The following is a 17,633-nucleotide window of genomic DNA, read 5'->3' as shown; positions in this document are numbered from 1 at the left end:
TAGGCGCATATCCAAGAGAACTGAAAACATAGGTTCAAAAATTTGTGCGCAAGTGTTCATAGCAGCATTGTTCATAATAGCCAAAAGTAGATACAACTCAAATGTCCATCAACTGATGAATGGAAAAATAAAAGGTAGTATGTTCATACGATGGAATATTAGCTGGCCATACAAAGGAATGAAGTACATGCTACAATATGGATGAATTCGTCCTTGAAGACATTATGCTGAGGGAAAGAAGCCGGTCACAAAAGACCATATATTGTGTGATTCTGTTTATATAAAATGTCCAGAATAGGTGATTCTGTAGAGACAGAAAACAGATTAGTGGTCGCTTGTGGGGAGGTTGGGGGAGAAATGGGGAGTAACAGTTAACGGTATGGGCTTTCGTTTTGGGGTGATAAAGATGTTCCAAAATTGATTGTGGGAATGTTGTGCAACTCTGTGTATTACTAAAAACCATTGAACTGTACACTTTTTTAAAAAATCCAAAAAAGAGAGGGAAATTGATGCTATAGGAGAGGAGGGAAGCAAAGTCCTTGAATAAGCAGGAGAGATGGGACCCAGTGCCCAGGTGGAAGAGTTGGTCTTAGCTTGGAGCACACACTGTCCCCGTAGGAGCAGGAGGGATGGGCCAGCCTGTGGCACAGATGTTGGCAGCTGAGAAGCGGTGGCAAGGATATTCTCACTGTGGGAGCTCTCTTCTCACTGGGTCATTTTTCTCTGTGAAGTAGGCAGCAAGGTCATCCGCTGAGAGTAGGGATGGTGGGGGAGGGGTTGGAGGCCTAAGGAGGGGTGAGTGTGACGTAATTGTGTACGAGATGGGGATGCCTGCACACGGGAGTGGAGGGGGCAGGAGCTGGAGGTTAGGGGTGGGGGGAGCAGGGAAGGCAGCCAGCGTGGTTCCAGTTCCACGGTGGACAGTTTTTCATATTTTACCACCTCTGAAGGCAGGCTGTTCTCACAATCAGTGAGACACTTAGAACAATCACATGCTTTCCAGAAGTCAGTGCTTACTGTGTGAGGCACCTTATGTATATTAACTCATTTAAACTCATGACAATTCTAGAAGTAGTATTATTATCACCGTTTTCCACATGGGGAAACTGAAACACAGAGAAGTTAAATAATTAGTTCAAGGTCCCATGTGTCCTGGGCCCAAGGTGTGTGTTGTGTCCAGCTATGCTTGCTGCTTGGGGGCAGGCCCAGAGTAGATGGGGGGTAGGTCATCACCAGGGTCAGGAGCTTATCAAGTGGTGACAATGGAGAGATGGCAGGGGAGATGAGAGTGTAAGCAAGGAGTGACGAGAAGGATGGACATTGACCAAGCCAGTGACGAAGGCAAGTTAGGATACAGACAGGGTGAGAGGCAGTGAAATGGAGGTAGGCCAAAGAATTGGAGGTCCCAGCAGGGCTGAAGAATTTTTAGAGTTTAGATACTAGAGGCGAGCTGGAAAGATGGGGTGATTTGGAGTATGGGACCCTTAAAAACTGAGGTTTAATTGGAGCACAGCTAGTAGTCATGACAAAGGCCATGGCATGAGCACAGGAGTGGGGGAAGACAAAGAGTACTGGAAGTGTTGTAGGAAAATGGGGCCTGAGAGGAAGGTCATGGCCCAGGTCTCGGGTGAGTCCCTGGGATGGGCTGCCAAGGGAGGGTCCTTGACTTCACGCAGGAAAGAATTCAAGTGAAAAGTGAAAGCAGGTTTACTGAGATACACAATGGGTCTCAGGAGGCCCTGAGGGGTGGGGTGGGTAGTTTTTATGGGCTTGGTAATTTCATAGGCTAATGTGTGGGGGGATTATTCCAACTATTTTGGGAAAGGGGCGGGGATTTCCAGGAACTGGGCCATCACCCACCTTTTGGCCTTTTATGCTTGGCCTGGGCACTGTCCTGGCGCCTGTGGGTGTGTCATGTAGCTAATCTATTACATGAACGTATCATGAGGCTCAAAGTCCACTGGAAGTCGAATCTTCCGCCATCTTGGGCCTAATCCGTTCTAACCGGTTTTTGTTGTATCCTCAACAGCTCTGTCATTCTTCTAAAGGTTGTGCCCTGCCCCCTTTGCTCCTGTCTCAGAAGGGAGGAGGAAAAGGGACCCAGAGGCAGATTGTTGGAGGGGACCTTGATGGAGATATTGAAATCACTCAGTAGTGTTGGGAGGAGTAACAGTGTGCTGTGGAATGTGGGGAGCGGCCCGGAGAGCGGACAGCACCCTGTCCACCCAGGCCCAGTGCTCCTAAGTGTGCAAGAAAACAGCCTTCCCCCGGAGAGGCTGCAGGGTCCGCCTCGGCCTCAGGGCCCCTTGCTCAGCCCTTCCCTGCACATCAGGCTCCCCTAACGACCAGGAAAAAGCAATCGGACTCGTTTATCAGGATCGCTGGGTGTGGTGTCCAGATGGCAGTAGAGCTCCCCAGGTGATTCTAATGTGTAGCCAGGATGGAGAGCTGCTGAGTCACGGCAAGAAGGTGAAGAGAACATCCAGAGATGCGTTGTAGTAATGGGGGATTGTGCTGATAACAGGGCCCAGTGGTAGGGTGCAGGCAGTTGTGGGCGGTGGCGCAGAGGCTTGAGTCAGAGCAGGGGACAGACCTGGCCCTCCCGGGATGAAGGCCAGATGTAGGATGACCCTGGAGTCGTGGACATCTTGCAGCAGCGGAGCTAAACCGGGCCCTGGGACCGAGGACCTGGCCTGGTGGTCCCTTAAGCCAACTGTGGGGACGAGGCTATGAGTGGGCAGGGGCAGGGTGGGCATCTTACCAGGAGCCCCGGAACCCTGTGGGTTCCCAACTCAGCAGGATGAGGAAGTGTTAAGGCTGGGGGCGACATCTCTGGTGGACAGTAGGGAAGAAACAGGGAGGAATACACACACACGTAGATATGCATGTGTGTGACGTGTGTGTGTGTGTGTGTGCGTGCATATATCTATATTGCTGGTATACACATAAAATATCACTGGAAGGGTAGGCAAGAGACTGGTACTGTGGTTACATCTAGGGAAGAGGAACTGAGTATCTGGAATACAGGGGTAAGAAAAAGGAGACCATTTTATGCCTTTTGAGTTTTAAACCACGTAACCGCGTTACCTATAATCAGTAAGATGGAAGCCACACCAGCTTTTCGGGGGCGGGGCCTGGCACAACCTGAGCCACGTGGGAGCTGCGGGCATCTTCTTTGCGGCCTCTGGGGTCTAGACGAGCGAGTGGTCCTGCCCGGTGAGGACAGGCTGCAGGGTCAGGGGTGTGCGTTCACCCTCAGAGAGGAGAAGTGGGGTCCCTGCAAAGGCCCAGGTGTAGCGGTTAGTGGAAGAACTCCGTGACCCCCGCAACTAGCGTAAGGCTTCTGAGCAGGGTGGTGAGGGCAGCCCAGCCTTGTTCCCAGAGGTGGGCTCTGGAGCTGGACAGTCTGGCTCAGATCCCAGCTCATCACTCAGTCGTGGGAGGACAAGTTCCTTGGCCTCTCGGGGCCTCAGTTTCCTCAGCTGCAAGATGGGGTGAACCACGGCAGCTCCCTCACCGCATCGTCAGGAGAGCATATAGGACTGTCTCGGGGTGCAGGGAGTGCATGGTGAGCATTAGCTATTTTTCTTCTCCGTCGTGAAGGTGACACTGCTCTTGGGCAGTAGGAACCAGGTGCCCCAGTGCCATCTGGTGTCTGCGGGCCTCTCTGTGCTGAGAAGCAAGGGCAGCGTACGCTCCTGTCATGCACCAGTACGGGCTAGAGCTCAGCAGCTGCTTGTCGATTCAAAAAGCATCTTCATGCTGCTGAGTCAAATGCCGTGGAACACCTTGCTCCCCGCGTGAGGAAGTGACTCAGCCGTGTGCCAAGGGAATGGCAGGAAGCCATTGCTCTGTTTCAGGGTGGGCACCCTGAGGCAGGTTTGAGCCTTGTTTTCAGTGGGGAAAGCCCGTTTCCCACCTCTCTTCTTGCGGTCACATCCTGATGTCCAGAAAGGACATTGGGTTTCCTGAGGTCTGGTCTTGGGTTCATCCTCTGTTGACACTATGATCAGGACCTTGTTGAGATCAGGCGCTATCATCCATGAAATCCTCAAAGAGCCCCTTTAAATTCAAGGAACACAGGCATTCAGTCCTGAAGGTGCCTGACTCTCCTTACCCCCAGATGTGCACTGGGCTTCTGGTCCTCTCCACCAGCAAGAGTGCCCCTCCACACTGCAGGCTGGAAGCGGGGATGCCCAGGGACCACTCACACAAAGGCCAAGCTTTGGCCCTCTCAGCTGCTTTCCTGCGGGCTTATTAATGTCAGATTTGGATCCACCAACTTACTTCAAAATAATCTAGAGGTGGGCGGGGGGGGAAGGGTGGGGATATAGAGGAAGCAAGATGAGCCATGTGTTGATAATTGTTGAAGCTGGGGGATGGGTACATGGGGGTTCATAACACTATCCTCTCCACTTTTATACATTTTGTAATCAATGTTCCACAATTCTTAAAAATAACAGCAATTAAATACTATCTTAACATACAAACAAAAAACAGTTTTTGTTTCCGTCCAAAATCATTGCATGTAAGACAACCCTACCCTGTCCTCTGAGAAATCCCTCATGCTATAGGGTCAGCTATGCTGACCCTATAGCTATCAGCTATGCTGATGGCACAGTTTGGGATTATGGTGTCCTCCCTGAAGTGGCCGCCTCCATTTATGAAATTGGCCGCCTCCATTTATGAAATTGGCCCTGATGGTGCCTGGGCTTAGGAATTTATCCACATCTTAGTTTTAGGCTTAGGAAGTGGTGAAAACCCTAATGATGACATGTCTTTGAGTCTCATAAACGGCCCTGACCTTTTTGTAAAAACTTTGGTAATGACTGACATAGATCAAAAAGGAAATAATTACTTCAAAATGAGAAAGAGAGAGAGAGAGAGAGGAGAGAAGAGAAGGAAAGGAGATGGAAAGGAAGCCAGCATTAAAATAGACTTGCTTTAGAAGGTAGAAGTTTAAAGTCCTAAGGATCTTCCTGTCTGAGAAGACTGCATCTTAGCACAAAAAGGCTTATACAACTTCATAGCCCCTGGTCTGGTCCTTCCTGCTCAGCTCACCTCGAGGACACAGGTCAGCCTTTGTCTGTCTCTGTCTTGCCCCCCACTGTTTCCTTCTCTGCTATGTGCCAGGCACTGCTCACACAAAGGTGAACAGGAGATGTGCTCCACCCCTAACAAGCACCAAGTGTGGAAAGGAAGACAGACACATAAACCTGAAATGCGGGTATTGACAAGAACTGTGAAAGTCCAGGGACCACGAGTAGCTCTGCCAGAGGCAGTCAGGAAAAGCTTCAAAGAGCAGGTGATATTTGTGCTGGGTTTTGAGAACTAAATAGGAGTTCACCAGAAAGTGAGTAGGTGGAAGGGAATTCCAGGCAGAGGGAACAGCCTGGGCAAAGGCCAGAAGTATAAGACCACGGTGCTTTTGAAGAGTGGTTAGGATTTTCAGAACACAGAATGGAAAAAGATTTTCCAGCAGGCAGTGGGGAACCATTAAAGATGTTTCAACATGCAAACGACGTTGCCAGAGCTATGTCCGTTTCAACCGGCCCTCTTTTACAAAATCTTGTGCTTCCTCCTAGTTGGAACTCTCCAAACTACCCAGAGCCCTCCCACTAGGTCCAGGTTTCTAGCCTGAGATTCCAGTGGATTGGTAGGGCTGTCATGACTGACATCCGTGAACTTCAGTGAATACCAGCACGCCTTCCAGACATAAGTAATCCACCCATTTCTGGAACCTTCTGAGAGGATCATTTTAAAAAACACAAAAACACACCCAGGAGAAGGGAGGTACAGAAGTCCTTTCCCAGTAGAACTATAATTATTTTGTTCTCCCTTTTAAAATAATCTCCAGATTTCTATTAGGAGCATGTATAGGCCCCTATTTCTTTATGCACAATGCCAAAATCCAAATATCCCTGAAAAACAAGAAAAAATGTTTTTCTTTCTCCCAGAACTCATTTGGCGGCAAAACGACCTGAACAGATGTGAGACTACTTATAGTCTTTATCGATTCACTTGGCGTGAATATTCATATTCTGCTGCAGAAATACTAATGTGTCTGATTACAGGGTGCTGCCCCAGACCCCATGGGGGGTGTTATGTAATTATGTGGCATATGCACCGTATTACCTTTCTAAAATAAGATTGGAAACAAAGCCTGGTTTCCAAAACCAGTCTGGTCCCAAGGCTTTTAGATGAGGAGATGCAGGTCCGTACCACTTTTGTAAAGAAGATGACACTGCAAGAGCAGCGGGCCCTCAACAGTGTGGGATGACCCTGCGCCATTTCTCTAGCCGTCTTTCTCTCCTGTGTTCCATGGTGAACATTTTAAACCCCTTCCACTGTCTGAACCTTCTGACCTCTCCTCCCAGTGCACCTTACCCCCAACAGATGATTTTGCCTCCTGCTTTATGGGGAAAACAGAAGCCACCAAGACGAAAACTCCCTTAGATGGCGGAGACAGAAACAGAATATGTATACAGCCCTGCCCACAGCTGCCCCATCCTGTCCTTCTCTCGTCTCCCAGGTGAGCAGCTCAAGGGTCCCCTATGGAAGACAGCTCCTCTTCCCTCCTCTAGGTCTCCTGCCCTCCATCAGCTTTAGGTATCGTCAAGTCACTGCATTAAAAACAAAAACGAGACAACAAATCAAAAAGCATCCCTCCAGATTTCGTAGCCTCCCCCCTATATTGCCCTGTCTTTCATTCCAAGCCTAGCTTCTCCAGAGTGTCCACCATTTCTTCCCCTCTGCTTCTCAACTCTCCTCATCCCTCTCTGTCTTCGGGCCCCATTGCTCCCTGTTCAGCTCCAACTAAGCTCACCCATGACCTCGTGGCTGTAGCATCTTCCACTCCATAGCAGGGGTCCCCGCTCCTCCCCAGCGGGCTTTCTTCCCATGGCCTCCGTGACCCAGCCCTCTCCTGCTTTTCCTCCAGCCTCCACTGCTGCTTGCTCCTCTCCCTCCCTGTAAGACCCTCTTCCCTGCTTTAAACTTGCAGATGTTGACTTGGCCCCAGGCTCTTGCCTCTTCTCACTCTACCCACAGCCTCAGGGCAATCACTGCCTGTACACCTGCTACGTACACATTATACCTCCGGCTCAGCGCTCTCCTCGAAAATCCAAACTCATTTGTCGAACTACCGGCTTGACATCTCCTTGTAGATATCTTCAGGACGCATTAAACTCAGCATTTCTAGACGGGATGTTTTGATCTTCCCTGTTCTAACCCCATCGACACCGGCCCCTCTTCCGCTGTTTCCACATCCACCCACTCAGGTGTGCAGGCCAGAGCTGTGGCCGTCACCCTGGCATCTCCCCTTCCGGCGCCCCCCATCTCCAGTCCGTCACTAAGGTAGACTTGTTTTTTCCTGCTATACCCTCTCTGTCTTCACCACCCTGACCCTAGGCAACGCCACCATGACCTCCCACCTGAATCCCAGGATGTGTTTCCTCGCAGATCTGCTGCATCCACTGGTTTCTTTAAGAAATGCCCATCCGATTGTTTCCCTCCTCCTACACACCCCTTAGTGCTTTCCCTGGTTAAGTGCTTTTTTAGGATCAAGACAAGGATCCTTACGGGCCTTTGCTGTGACTCCTTTGATTCTCCCAGACTCGCCTGTGCCACGCCTGCCTTGTCCTCACCGCTTCCCTACACACATAGCTCCCCGTGTGAGGAGGGAGTCCTCCTCCGTCCCCCCTCAGGGCCTCTGCACACACTGTTCCCTCTACCTGAATGCTCTTCCCTCCCTTTAGCGAGGGCAGCTCAAAGATCCCTTCCTCTGGAAGCCTTCCCTGACCTCTTGACTCACTCAAATCCCCCTATCACAGGTTCTCCCAGCATTAGGTACCTGGCTTTCCCAGCCCTTGTCACTTTTGCAACTTAGCATCTATTTATGGGGTCATTTGACCAATGTCCTTCTCTCCAACTAGAATGTCGGCTCCACGAGAGCTGGGACCTTGCCTGCTATTTGCTCCCCGTGGTTCCCCACCACCCAGTACCAGGCCAGGCCCACAGTGGGTGCTCAGGGTTTGATGGATGAATGGCTGCATGTCGTATCCTCAGGGAGCCCACACACGTTACAGCTGTTGAGTGTACCGCGAGGGGGAGGGGGTGGGAGGGTGTCACCTCCTCATGAATGACAAGGGGCTCTTGGCTCCTTAAGGTCTGGGCTCGGGGCTTTCTTGGGCCAAAGATGGCTTTACCTATTTTGTGTGGACTGAGGAACTGTCATCTCCCCTGGAATGCACATACTAGCGACCAGGCAGTCCTCCATTTGTGTCCAAAGCCCAAGGGCTCGACTACCATCTCCCTCCTCCTCCTCCCCTAGCCCATCTCTCTGCCAGCCTCCAAGCTTGCCAACTCCTTCTCAGCTGGGCAGTGACTTCTGGTGCTCAGACACGCCTGGGAAGCTGCTGAGATGGTGGGCCTCTGTCCTAGATGTTAGGACTGAAATATTAGAGCTGGATGGACCCTAAGCCCATCACTTTACTGTAGCACACAAGGAACAGACTCTCTTATAGGCACGCAGCAAGGGGCAACCGGGCCAGGACCACTTGGGGCTTGTGCCCACAGGGGGAGTAGATTCTCTAGTTTGCTCCTTTTGCCTCCCTCATCTGTTTGGAATGAAGTCACTTGGGTCCACCTCAGCAGCAAAGGTCCAAAGGGAAAGTGGTCTGAGGAGTATAGCGGCAGACCAGCTGAGTCAGGAGATGGTGCTAGGAGGGCGCCATGGCCCGATGTCAGACGGATCTGTGTTTTAGTAACTCCTCTGCCCCAGCTGGCTGGCTCCGGTACTTTGAGTGAGTTATTTCACCTTTGGGTCTTAGTTTACTCTTTCTAAATGTGAATAACAATTCCTTCCCCCACCAAAAAAACCAAACAGAAAAACCCCAAAAAACCCAAAACCCACCTCTGTCCTGACCAGGTCAGAGGCGTTTTGTCAGGATTAAATATTCCTATGCGCCAGGCATTACTTGAGACTGTACATTTGGTCCTCACAATCATTTTTGGAGGGAGACTCTATTATTATTCCCATTTCTCAGATGAGAAAACAGAGGCTCATAAAACAGGCACTATCACTTGCCTAAGCTTTCTCAGCCAATTAAAGAGGGAGTCGGACTTAGACCTGGGTCTTTCTGACTCTAAAACCCTATGCTGGGCCCAAGCCCTAGTCCCTGCATTGAGGAACGAACAGTAAAAGGAAAACAGATATGAAAAGCGTTTAGAAATTGCCCCAAGCCATCTAGATATTGTGGAGGTCCTGGCTCCTGCTGGGTCTGAGGGCAGATGGACAGGTCAGGTAGGGGCTCCCCTTTCCAGGAAGTGTCTGGGTTCTGTGCTTCAAGCTAGGTGGGTTGGGGGTGATTCTTCTGTGATCTGGGGCCTGTGTATGTATATGAATGAACTTAGGGTTTTTTTCTTTTTTGGAAAAGGGAGTTTGGGTGGGCAGGAGGGAGAGGTTGGTATCTTTTTTCATGGTTTGAGGTGGAGGAGGGAGACATTTGTGTTCTTAGTTGTCTCGTACAGTTGTGCAGGCTGTATACTGCACAACTCCAGGAGGCACCATTCACACTATAGTCTAAGTGAATGTCACTCCCTAGAGTTTGCCCTACACATCATTCCTGATGGCCTTGAAGATGTTCCTTGGTGTGATAGCTCCGTGGTAAGCAACATAGCAGTTAAAATTAACCGAGAACTTACTATGTAAGCATGTAGCGTTTATTTTATCTTACCTGGCCTCACAACAATCATCTGAAGCTGATACTCTTTTTTTAAATTGAAGTATAGTTGATGTATGATATTATATGTTACAGGTGTACAATACAGTGATTCACAATTTTTAAAGGTTTACTCCATTTATAGTTATTATAAAATTTTGGCTATATTCCCTGTGATGTACAATATATCCCTGTAGCTTATTTGATAAACAATAGTTTGTACCTCGTAATCCCCTCCCCCATTTGCCCCTCCCTCTTCCCTCTCCCCACTGATTACCTCTAGTTTGTTCTCCATATACCTGTGAGTCTGTTTCTTTTTTGTTATATTCACTAGCTTGTTGTATTTTTTAGATTCCTGATACTCTTGCTATCTGTGTTTTACACATAGGAGACCTGAGGCTCAGGGTGGGGTTAGGGGAATTGCCTAGGCCACACGTAGCTCTTTACCACTGTGCCACGCTGCCTCTGGACTCCGTGAGGCTGAGGAAGGGGGGTGTGGTGGGAATTCCACTGCACGAGAATAAAGCCGTTATCTTTTTTTTTTTTTTTTTTTTTTTGGCTGTGCCGCCTGCTTGTAGGATCCTTAGTTACCCGGCCAGGGTTTGTGCCTGGGCCACGGCAGTGAAAACGCCGAGTCCTAACCACTGGACCGCCAGGGAATTCCCTAAGCCATGATCTCTGTGTCTCTTTTCTTCCCCTGCTATGGTCGCCCCTCCCCCACCGCAGCTGGACAAGATGCTGGACCCTCAGGTGTGGCGGGAGGCAGCCACACAGGTCTTCTTTGCCCTGGGGCTGGGCTTTGGGGGTGTCATCGCCTTCTCCAGCTACAACAAACAGGACAACAACTGCCACTTCGACGCCGCCCTGGTGTCCTTCATCAACTTCTTCACCTCGGTGCTGGCCACCCTCGTGGTGTTCGCTGTGCTGGGCTTCAAGGCCAACATCATGAACGAGAAGTGTGTGGTCGAGTAGGTGGCCCCTTTCTCCTCCTGTCCTTTTTTCTCGCTGTCCACCTTCCCCTGGGAGAGTCCCCCTCCACCCGCGCTGGGCGATGGAGATCAGAGGAGCTCTCTGTCCCCAGCCCTGGACCACAGGGACAGCTTCAGAGATGTCTCCGTTGATGCCCATGGCATCCTGCCTGAGTGTCTAGGAGGTGCCCCCAGGATGGTGCCCAGTCCTGCCGTTTTACCTGAACTTTTTTTTTTTAACCTTTTTTTTTTCGACTTTTTTGTTTTAAACCTTTTGACTTTACCCTTCCCTTTGTGCTGCAGGAATGCTGAGAAGATCCTGGGGTACCTCAACACCGACGTCCTGAGCCGGGCCCTCATCCCTCCTCACGTCAACTTCTCTCACCTGACCACTAAGGACTATGCGGAGATGTACAAGGTCATCAAGACCGTGAAGGAGGACCATTTCTCAGCCCTGGGCCTCGATCCCTGCCTTCTGGAGGATGAGCTGGACAAGGTATGGGGCAGGCTGTCCTTCCAGGATGGGCAGAAAGGCAGGTGTGGGAGTGCAAGACCCAGAGACAGGCCATGGGTGGCTGGAGCTTGGGTGCAGAAAGCCTCCAGGGACTCATTTTTTCACTTGATAAGTGAGGACCTACTATGTGCCCAGAGAAGGACAGAGGGAGGGTGTCGGCCAAAACCCCTGCCCTGAGGTCGGCTGAGTCTCTCTGAGAAGACGAGGCAGGCACACAAGTCCCAGAAATCACCGGGAACGGGGACGGCTTTCACGTGTCTTGAATGGGTTTCCTGCGCACCCGTCTCTGCCATGTGTAATGCGTTTGGAACAGTGCCTTGGACGCAGCACGCAGAAAATAAGTGTTTACATTAGCGTCTGCCCTTTGCTGTCTATCCCCTGGGCCCTCGTGACAGAGCCGTGAGCCGAGTATTAATGTTGTCTCCTGGTTTACAGGCGAGCAGCCTGTAAGCTGGGAGCCTGCTTGAGGTCTCACAGCTAAGAAGTAGGGGAGCCAAGGTTCAAAGCTTGATGCTTCTGCCCCTGCCCCAGCTACCCCACTCCCACTAAGGGCTAATGACCCTTAGCCCCTGGGGAGGGCAGGGCAATGCTGCCCCCTCATTAACGTGCAGGCCCAAGTTTGGACACCTTGCTTCTATCCCCGTTTGCACAGCTGGAAACTTTCAAAGTGACTGTTCTGTTAGGAGGGGTAACAGGAGAGAGACATACCCACGGGGTCCTGGGATCCAGCTGGTGCCAGGGCTCACATGGGGCTGAGCCCGCTCTCGTCAGTCAGCCTCGACCAACCCTCCCCTTCTCCGCGGAGCCAGGGAAGCTGACGCTTTCCCTGCGCTCGTGAAAAAGTCAGCTGCATTCTACTGGCACCAGCCTAATGCTGAGGGACTGTGTCGCCTGTGAGCTCTTCCCGTGTGATCAAGAGTGAAAGGGCCATGTCTGGGCACCCCTGCCCTGGTTTCTTCCCCAGGTAACTGGCAGCATAAAGGACGGCGCCCTTCCTTGAGACCCTGCCCCATTCTCACAGGCGTGGCCTGGTCCTCTGAATAGAAGTAGGATGGTAGCAGGCTTTTTAAAAAAATATTTATTTATTTATTTGGCTGTTCAGGGTCTTAGTTGTGGCATGCGGGATCTTCATTGCCATGTGTGGGAGCTTCGTTGCCACGTGCGGGATCTTTAGTTGCAGCATGTGGGATCTTTAGTTGCGGCATGCGGGATCTAGTTCCCTGACCAGGGATAGAACCCGGGCCCCCCGCATTGGGAGCACAGAGTCTTAACCGCTGGACCACCAGGGAAGTCCCCGTAGCAGTTTTTTTTACATAATACAATCTTGATAACATCTAAATGACAAGAACTACACTCTCACAGTTTGGGGAGGTGTTCCGTCACAGTCCGCAGACACTACAAGATAGCACAGAAGCGATGTCAGCTGACAGTGTGTGGTCAGTTCCCTGTGAGCAGGGACCTGGGCATTAAAGCAGTGGTTCTCTACCTTGGCTGCCCATCAGAGGCACCTGGGGGCTTTATAAAACCCTGATACACAGCTTTACCCCCAGGCCAAACAAATCATTGTCCTTGGGGAGAGACCCAGGCATCAGTGTTTTTTAAAGGCTCCAACGTGAGTCCATTGGGCAGCCAAGGCTGAGACCACTTCGGGTAAAGTCTGGCGTTCAGAGCTGGGGGCGGCTGCATTGCTTAGAGGAGGAGAGTCTTGAGCTGGGTGTGTCTCTAAAAGTGAGCATTTTCATCTGAATCGCCTGGGGTCCTTGGACAACTCGTAGATTCCAGGCCCCACAGGTGAAGTCCTGAATTAATGTTTTACTCCCTGGTGGGTATTCTGATGCCCACTCAAATCTGAGACCCACTGGCTGAAAGCAAGAGGATTTAGGGGGGCGGGGATCTCTGTGAAGGAGGGAACAGCTATATTCCTAAGGCTCTGAGGGCGGAGATAAGGAAGCAGGGGGCTCCCAGGTGGGCGTGGACCCTCGCTCAGCCCCGCCCCCCGCACCCACCCTCAGTCCGTGCAGGGCACAGGCCTGGCCTTCATCGCCTTCACCGAGGCCATGACGCACTTCCCGGCCTCCCCGTTCTGGTCCGTCATGTTCTTCCTGATGCTCATCAACCTGGGCCTGGGCAGTATGATCGGCACCATGGCGGGCATCACCACACCCATCATCGACACCTTCAAGGTGCCCAAGGAGATGTTCACAGGTAACTCCTCCCGGCAGCCCCCACTGGGCTTGTGGGCTGTCCAGGGGAACAGTGAACAGGTTGTGGCTCTGACTGTAGAAAGATTGGGTTCCCACTGGGTTATTCATGACTCCATACTTAGAAAGCTCCACCCCCCACCCCCCACCCAACCCGGCACACAGCTGGAGCCTGGCTACGCCACCCAGAGAAGAGCACTTAAGAGCCGAAAGGGAGAAGGCTGTTTGGGAATCTGTGCCAAACCTGGGCTGGGAGATAGGCCTCTTTCTTGGTTCGTTTGCCCTTCTCCCCAAGGGCCTGCTGAGGTGTCTTAGCACGGGTGGCCTCCTCCGTGCAGGCCCTGCACCCTGTTCCATCCCTGTCACTCCCAGCCCCAGCGTGCTCCCTGCCTAGTAGAGTAGGAGCTCAGAACCTCAGCACCTGGACCCCCTCCCCACCTCCATGCAGGGCTGGGCCTACCAGAGGGTGGGCTGCAGGCCTGCTGCGAGGAGGGGTGAGATGGGAGGGACCTGGGTGCCCCTAAGACCCCTGGGGCACTACCCACCCTGCACCTTTGCCCCCATACCGGCCTCCCGGCTCTCTGTAGTGGGCTGCTGTGTCTTTGCCTTCTTCGTGGGGCTGTTGTTCGTCCAGCGCTCCGGAAACTACTTTGTCACCATGTTTGATGACTACTCGGCCACCCTGCCCCTCACCGTCATTGTCATCCTTGAGAACGTCGCTGTGGCCTGGATCTATGGAACCAAGAAGTAAGGGGGACATGGGGGAGAGCTGGGGACAGGAGGAGGGGTCTGTCCCATCATGACTCCCTGGAGAGTGCTGTGTTCCCAGGGCTGCTCATGAGTGGGGCAGGAGATCACAGAGTCAGAATGTCAGCCAGAAAGTGCCCTTACAGATCACTTAGGGAAACTGAGTCTCAGAGAGAGGACACGACTGTCCAAGGCCACTGGGCTGGTGAGAGAGAGAGCCAGGCTGAGGACACAAGTCTTCTGGATTCAGGTGCTGGCATCATCCTGAACGGGCTTAAAATACCATAGCACCTTTCCTGGGTACCAACTCTTCAGAATTCTGTCAAGCTCATTAAGCACTTGGTGGGTACACAAGAGGCCCCTGCCCTCAAAGAACCCATTGACTTCAGCAGCCTGACTCATAATTCTAGAGTGAGCTACAAAGGAGTGTGAAACAAGGTGTGGTTTGGGCCCTAAGTTTGGGGTTGGGTGGGGTAAGAGAATTCAGCAATATGAAAGGATTGGGTCTCTTAGCCTGAGCCTCAGGGAAACCTATACACACTGTCAGCGCCTGGCCTCATTCCTCATTTCAGGACAAATCTGTGTCCCCAGGAAGTCCTTTCACTGACTCAGCAATGCCCGGGGCTCCTCTAACCCACTCAGCCTGACCCACCCCGATGTCTAGACCTGGTCTCAGAATCAGACTCTCACAGACCCTGCTACAGCCATCTACTTCCTAGGAGAGTGCAGGAGGGAATGGGCTGATAAGACAGAGAGCAACCTGTGAGCCTGGGTTAGAACACGCTGCTGGAAAGGCTCTCACTCTTCTGCAGTCTGGTGAAGCCCGGTGCCCCTTCTCAGACTGTTATTTTTTAATGCACAAGATAAAATATATAAGATTATATAGGAAACTAGTTATATTGAAAATTAGCAAAATAATGTTTAAAATCTGTGATACAGTAATATACGTGTACTTTATTTTTACTGCATTAAGTTACAAGATCTAGCTGTGGCTCTGATAACAATGGTAATTTCAAAGCAGTGATGAGCTTAAATGATGTTTGTCGGTATCTCAATTGTAATGTGATAGGGAAATATCTGTGATTTAATCAGTTGCTTACAGCGTCTTGGGTACTGTGAATACTACTGTCGTTGCTTGCACTTATAACAGAAAGAAATGCAAGATTTCAGCTAGGTGTAACCGAGGTAAAGATGATTTTTTTTAATGCCATTCATGTACACAGCCTGCCAGCCTTCCGGAATGTCACCCACATGCCCAGTGGTTAGGCATCCCGAGTCAGGACGGCCTTCTGCCTTTGGGCACTAGGAATGTGCACTTCTACCTCTCTTCCAGCAGGGGGAGTCTAGAGCCAGGCCAGTGCCAGGTGGGCTGGGTGCCCAGCCCAGGGCGTGTCCTGTGGGCTGTATCATATCCCTGGGTGAGGTGTGACGTGACATAGTCAGAGGAAGTTAGGGGAGGACAACAGAGCCTTTTCAGAGGCCAGCGGGGCCACAGAATAATGTATTGAATGTGAAGAGTGTAAGAGCCTGGGAGGGAGGGACTGGTCAGTGAAGGCTTCCTGGAGGAGGTGGCTGGGGGCCATGTGCCAGCATAGTGGGGGTGCCAACTTCTGGACCCTGCGCTGTGCTTGGCAGGTTCATGCAGGAGCTGACGGAGATGCTGGGCTTCCAGCCCTACCGCTTCTATTTCTACATGTGGAAGTTCGTGTCTCCACTGTGCATGGCTGTGCTCACCACGGCCAGCGTCATCCAGCTGGGGGTCACGCCCCCGGGCTACAGCGCCTGGATCAAGGAGGAGGTGAGAGGCGGGGGCCTGAAACCCCAGAGACATTGGCACCTTCCCAGGCCTTTAATGCCACAGGTGGTAGAGATAACCCCTTATAGGGCAACTACTCGGTGCCAGACCCTGCACAGCTGATCTGTAACCTTTACAACAACCCAAAGAGAGAGGTGGTGTTATCGCTGTCACACAAATGGGGAAACCGAGGGTCAGAAAGGTGATCGCACTTGTCCAGTCTTTCTAACCCATGTTTTCTCTCCCTGTGGAGTCCATGGAGTGGAACCACCCCAACTTTTTACAAGTGCAGAAACTGAGACCCAGGGAGGCTCAGGCCCTTAGCCAAGGGAACCAGCTAACCCAAGGAGCAGCCCCTGATGAACCCCATCTCTGCCAGTGCCTGGCCAGGATGGGTGTGGCGGGCAAGTTGTCCTGGAGCCTGAGAGGGTGAGGCTGCGGCAGGGCGGGCAGCAGCCCTCACCCGTGTCCACCCCTAGGCTGCCGAGCGCTACCTGTATTTCCCTAACTGGGCCATGGCTCTCCTGATCACGCTCATCGTCGTGGCTGTCCTGCCCATCCCTGTGGTGTTCGTTCTGCGGCACTTCCACCTGCTCTCCGACGGCTCCAACACCCTCTCCGTGTCCTACAAGAAGGGCCGCATGATGAAGGACATCTCCAACCTGGAGGAGAACGACGAGACCCGCTTCATCCTCAGCAAGGTGCCCAGCGAGGCGCCCTCCCCCATGCCCACTCACCGCTCCTACCTGGGGCCCGGCAGCACATCGCCCCTGGAGACCAGTGGCAACCCCAACGGACGCTATGGGAGTGGCTACCTCCTGGCCAGCACCCCTGAGTCGGAGCTGTGACCACCGCCCTGCCCTGCCCGCCTCGCCTCCCACACCCAGCCAGCCCACGTGTCCCAGCCTGGCTTTTCCTTCCAGGCCAGGCCCTCTGCCCAAGGGGAGGGGGTCTGCCCTGCCTCATCCTCCACCCCAGTCCCAGCCGACTTCTGCTTCCTAGATCTGGGTGGGGGCTGGGAGAAGCTCTGTCCCCCAATCTAGGCCCCCAACCCAGCTAACCTTCAGAGATCCTCTTACCAAACTACAGCTGAGTAACTGGAACCACACAGACGTCCCGATTCCCAGCACAGGGGAGACTCCAAGTGGCCACTCCAGGGGTCACTCCACACTCCCTCTCTCCTGCAGTTCTTAGGTCTCGGAGTCCCTCAGGTCTGTGCTGCCAGGTAGTGGTGGTGGCGCGGGGATGGCTTGGGTGGGGTGTCCCTTTCCAGAGGTGCCCAATTTAAGGTTGGGGATGGGGCAGAGGTGCCAGGACTCAGGGCTCAGACTTTGGGATGGAGCCTGCAGAAATCCCCAAGTTCTGTTTGGTGAGGCAGACAGTGCCCTCTGGTTTAGAGCATGAGCCTTGGCAGCGGGGGTGGTGGGATGAGGGGGCTCCTTGGCCCCGGGCTCCAGGTGGACCCTCCAGTGTTCTTGGCCCTGCCTGGGGTGGGGGTGGGTGTGCTCCCACATCCTGCCTGGTAGGGCAGTGACTGGCCCCAGAGCCCTTCCCACCTCCATTAGGGCTTAGCCTGCCCTCTCCCCACACCCCCATCCGGGAGCCCAGAGTCGTGGCCTCTGCCTCTGTCCTCGAGAGAGGAGAGGTCTCCAGAGCACACCTGATGGCTCACAGCACAAGTCAGAT

At 52.5% G+C, this 17,633-nt stretch overlaps 1 protein-coding gene across 1 annotated transcript in view; it reads left to right on the top strand.

The window, feature by feature from the left end:
• Nucleotides 1-17,113, top strand: part of SLC6A17 (solute carrier family 6 member 17) — a 47,074-nt gene extending 29,961 nt beyond the window's left edge. The window contains exons 7-12 of the mRNA XM_007106485.3: nt 10,449-10,690; nt 10,994-11,186; nt 13,217-13,409; nt 13,993-14,152; nt 15,788-15,950; nt 16,427-17,113. Of these exons, the coding sequence (XP_007106547.1) occupies nt 10,449-10,690; nt 10,994-11,186; nt 13,217-13,409; nt 13,993-14,152; nt 15,788-15,950; nt 16,427-16,795 (1,320 nt within the window). The 3' untranslated portion in view covers nt 16,796-17,113. The remainder of the gene's footprint in view (nt 1-10,448; nt 10,691-10,993; nt 11,187-13,216; nt 13,410-13,992; nt 14,153-15,787; nt 15,951-16,426) is intronic.
• The last annotated feature ends 520 nt before the right edge of the window (nt 17,114-17,633 follow it).

Source organism: Physeter macrocephalus, chromosome 4 (genome assembly GCF_002837175.3).
Source record: "Physeter macrocephalus isolate SW-GA chromosome 4, ASM283717v5, whole genome shotgun sequence".
Taxonomy (NCBI): Eukaryota; Metazoa; Chordata; class Mammalia; order Artiodactyla; family Physeteridae; genus Physeter; species Physeter macrocephalus.
The sequence above is the reverse complement of the archived record's forward strand: the minus strand, read 5'-3'. Positions and strand labels throughout refer to the sequence as shown.